The 2607-nt window shown below is 44.8% G+C and overlaps 1 protein-coding gene across 1 annotated transcript; it reads right to left on the bottom strand.

The window, feature by feature from the left end:
- Positions 1–246: 246 nt before the first annotated feature.
- Positions 247–2300, bottom strand: LOC147663872 (ATP-binding cassette sub-family C member 10-like; the record flags this gene model as incomplete). Its single annotated transcript, XM_086950137.1, has 2 exons — positions 2110–2300; positions 247–1627 (listed from the first exon to the last, which is right to left on the bottom strand). Coding segments are annotated over exons 1-2 (1542 nt in total), but the record flags the coding sequence as incomplete, so codon positions are not given.
- Positions 2301–2607: the final 307 nt, after the last annotated feature.

The raw sequence follows: 2607 nt of genomic DNA, 5'->3' as shown, positions 1-2607 counted from the left end.
CAGTTCTGCTATCTAGATTATACCTGGCCCATTGATAAGAGAAGCATGCAAAGGACTCCACACACATCCATGGACTACTGAGTACCTTTTTTACTGCAAAATTTGGTTTCTCATTGTAGAAACAAGAATAAGAAAAGTGATTGACTAGGTGTATTATTTGCAGGGATATCCTACTAATTGATCTAGTTTTATACAGTACTGCAGTGCAGGCCCAGGAGTAAATCAGTACCTAGAAAACCATTTTACCTTAAGACGTGTGTCCTTGTGCTTCATCAGGCTGAAGTCATTTTTCATGGCACGGGAGGCAATCCACTTGTTTACTGGCACGAGAATCAGTATGAGTCCCAGGCCCGCCAGAGATGCCAGCCCTACAATATGGTACAGCAGACAGAAAGTGATAGCAAACTCGGTTGGCAAGGCCCAGACTTCATGAAAGGCAAGGCAAACGTCAGCCAGCTGCTCAGAGTCAGAGCTGATGAAGTTAACAACTTCACCCGTTGAGAAGTGAGACAGTCTACTGCTATTCGCTCGAACCGCTTTCCGGTAGATGGTGGAGACAGCTACAGCTCTGACCATCAGCTTCACTTTGTGTGCTTCATAGACAAATTTATTTCGTAATAGGGCACCAAGAAAGGAACTTGCAAAGAGCCCGAAGGCGTAGAGGATTCCATAGGTCAAAGGTTCCTGGGGGGTTTCTATAAAAGTCACAAAGCGACTGAGCAAAAGAGGTCCTCCAAAGGCCATGATGCTGGCCAACAGCCTGACAATCCCCAGAGAGTAATACCTCAGGCCAAAGCTTGAGTTAAGTACAGAAAACAGCCGTACCTCCTTCTGGATGTTTGTAGTACCATGAGGAAGACCACTCCCACTGGCGTCATTTGTGGGACTGAGAAGTTTGAGGCTGCATTCTTGGTTTGGAAAACCGGGTACCTCCTTCATAGTGGCATTTTGTTTTTGCCAGCAGGCATTGAAATGTTTGCGGATTGTTTGCGTTTTTAGAGTGTATGGTAAATGATAGACATCTTCAGGCTTCTTCAGACCTTTTTTGTATCCACGTTTCAGCAAAGGAGTCATCCAGAGGAAGAACAAACGTGAAAGCCAACTCTCATTATTTTCATCAGTCTTCTGCCAAACGGGCACTAGATCCTCTGAATCAATGAGATGAGGGGTGCACTGTGAGGGGTTGTTGCAGGAGACAAAATCTTGATCAGTGGGAATGGGAGCTACAAAGGCAATGAGGTAGGTGGCAATACAGGCGAGCTGGAGGCCTATGACAATAAGTTTCAAAATGGGTCCAGGCTGCATGGGGTATGAAGCTGATCCATTACGAATATACCAGACAAATGTAATGACCAGGGATGGCACCGGAAGGAGTACCATGACTCCCAAGGCCAAGGGGCCTCTTGTGAAGCAATTTGCTGTTCTGTGGAGCATGAATAGGGATAGGCCGTGAGTAATCCAGGCCAATGCGGAGATTCCACCTATCAGTACTTCCAAGGCAGTTGTTCCGTGCTGTAGTAATAAAGCCATTGGGGTGATACTGGTGATGGTGAGAGCAGCGAAGAGAAAAGACACGGTGATACGGCACTTCCAAGCAGGTCTGGGACGTTGTTCAGATCCGGAAAATCTACAATCAACAATGAATAATGTTAGGGAATATGAAATGTATTTATCTACATAAAGGTGTACAGTACGAAGTTAACTGACCAAAAGTAATGAACACAAATTAAATGAAGAAGAGATTGAGGAAGACTAAAAGCTTGAATCTGTGAAGTTTAAAAATAAATAGTTCTTGAGTTATGTCCTGGTCTACATCATCAAAAAGAACTCCTCCAGATTCTCAAGGAACTTGCTGGCCCATCTCCTTCCACACCCGTAGCTCTCCCTAATCATGAGTTGTCTTAAATGCAAAAGGCATCACTCTCGATCAGGTAAGTGACATGGCAGGTAAAGAGACCAGAAAAGAGACAGGGAATTAATCAAAGGAGAGAGATGATTGGAGAGGGGAACGAAGAAAGAGAGAAATGAATGGAGGGCCTAGAGAGAGCAGGACAGAAATAGGAGGGACCTATGCATGGTACACATCTGCAGTATCAAGTGTATACTTACCTAGGAGTGCCCAGATAGCAGACACTAGTTAGAGCTAGCAGAATGTGTGGCAGGGCATTCAGGACCAGCAGGTTGAAGCAGTGTCCGATGCTCCCATGCTCCCAGATTGGAAACGGATCTGAGGGGCTGGACCCACAGAGGTCAGGCAGCATCCAATCCATCTTCAGTCACCAAAGAATCAAATACAAGAGCAACTTCTGAAACAAAACACACACAAAATGGAATCAAAATATTGGGACAGCAATAAAGTATATCATTTAAATGGGGGGTTGGTTGGTGAGCATATATTAGAATTTGGAAACCAGTACATAACTGCTCACAGTAACAAAATCTTCTTGCAAGTTAAGCTAGGGCTATGAGATCTTGTACATGTGGGTCTGCAGTAAAATATGTCCCAAATGATAACTTTAAACTTCTCATACCACAGTTTCCTTCAAGTGGACAGATGGGTCGTCCTCTCCAAGGTGGAGTCTACAGGGACACTGCCTTTGGCCAGTG

This window comes from Lissotriton vulgaris, unplaced genomic scaffold (genome assembly GCF_964263255.1).
Source record: "Lissotriton vulgaris unplaced genomic scaffold, aLisVul1.2 SCAFFOLD_9448, whole genome shotgun sequence".
Taxonomy (NCBI): domain Eukaryota; kingdom Metazoa; phylum Chordata; class Amphibia; order Caudata; family Salamandridae; genus Lissotriton; species Lissotriton vulgaris.
The sequence above is the reverse complement of the archived record's forward strand: the minus strand, read 5'-3'. Positions and strand labels throughout refer to the sequence as shown.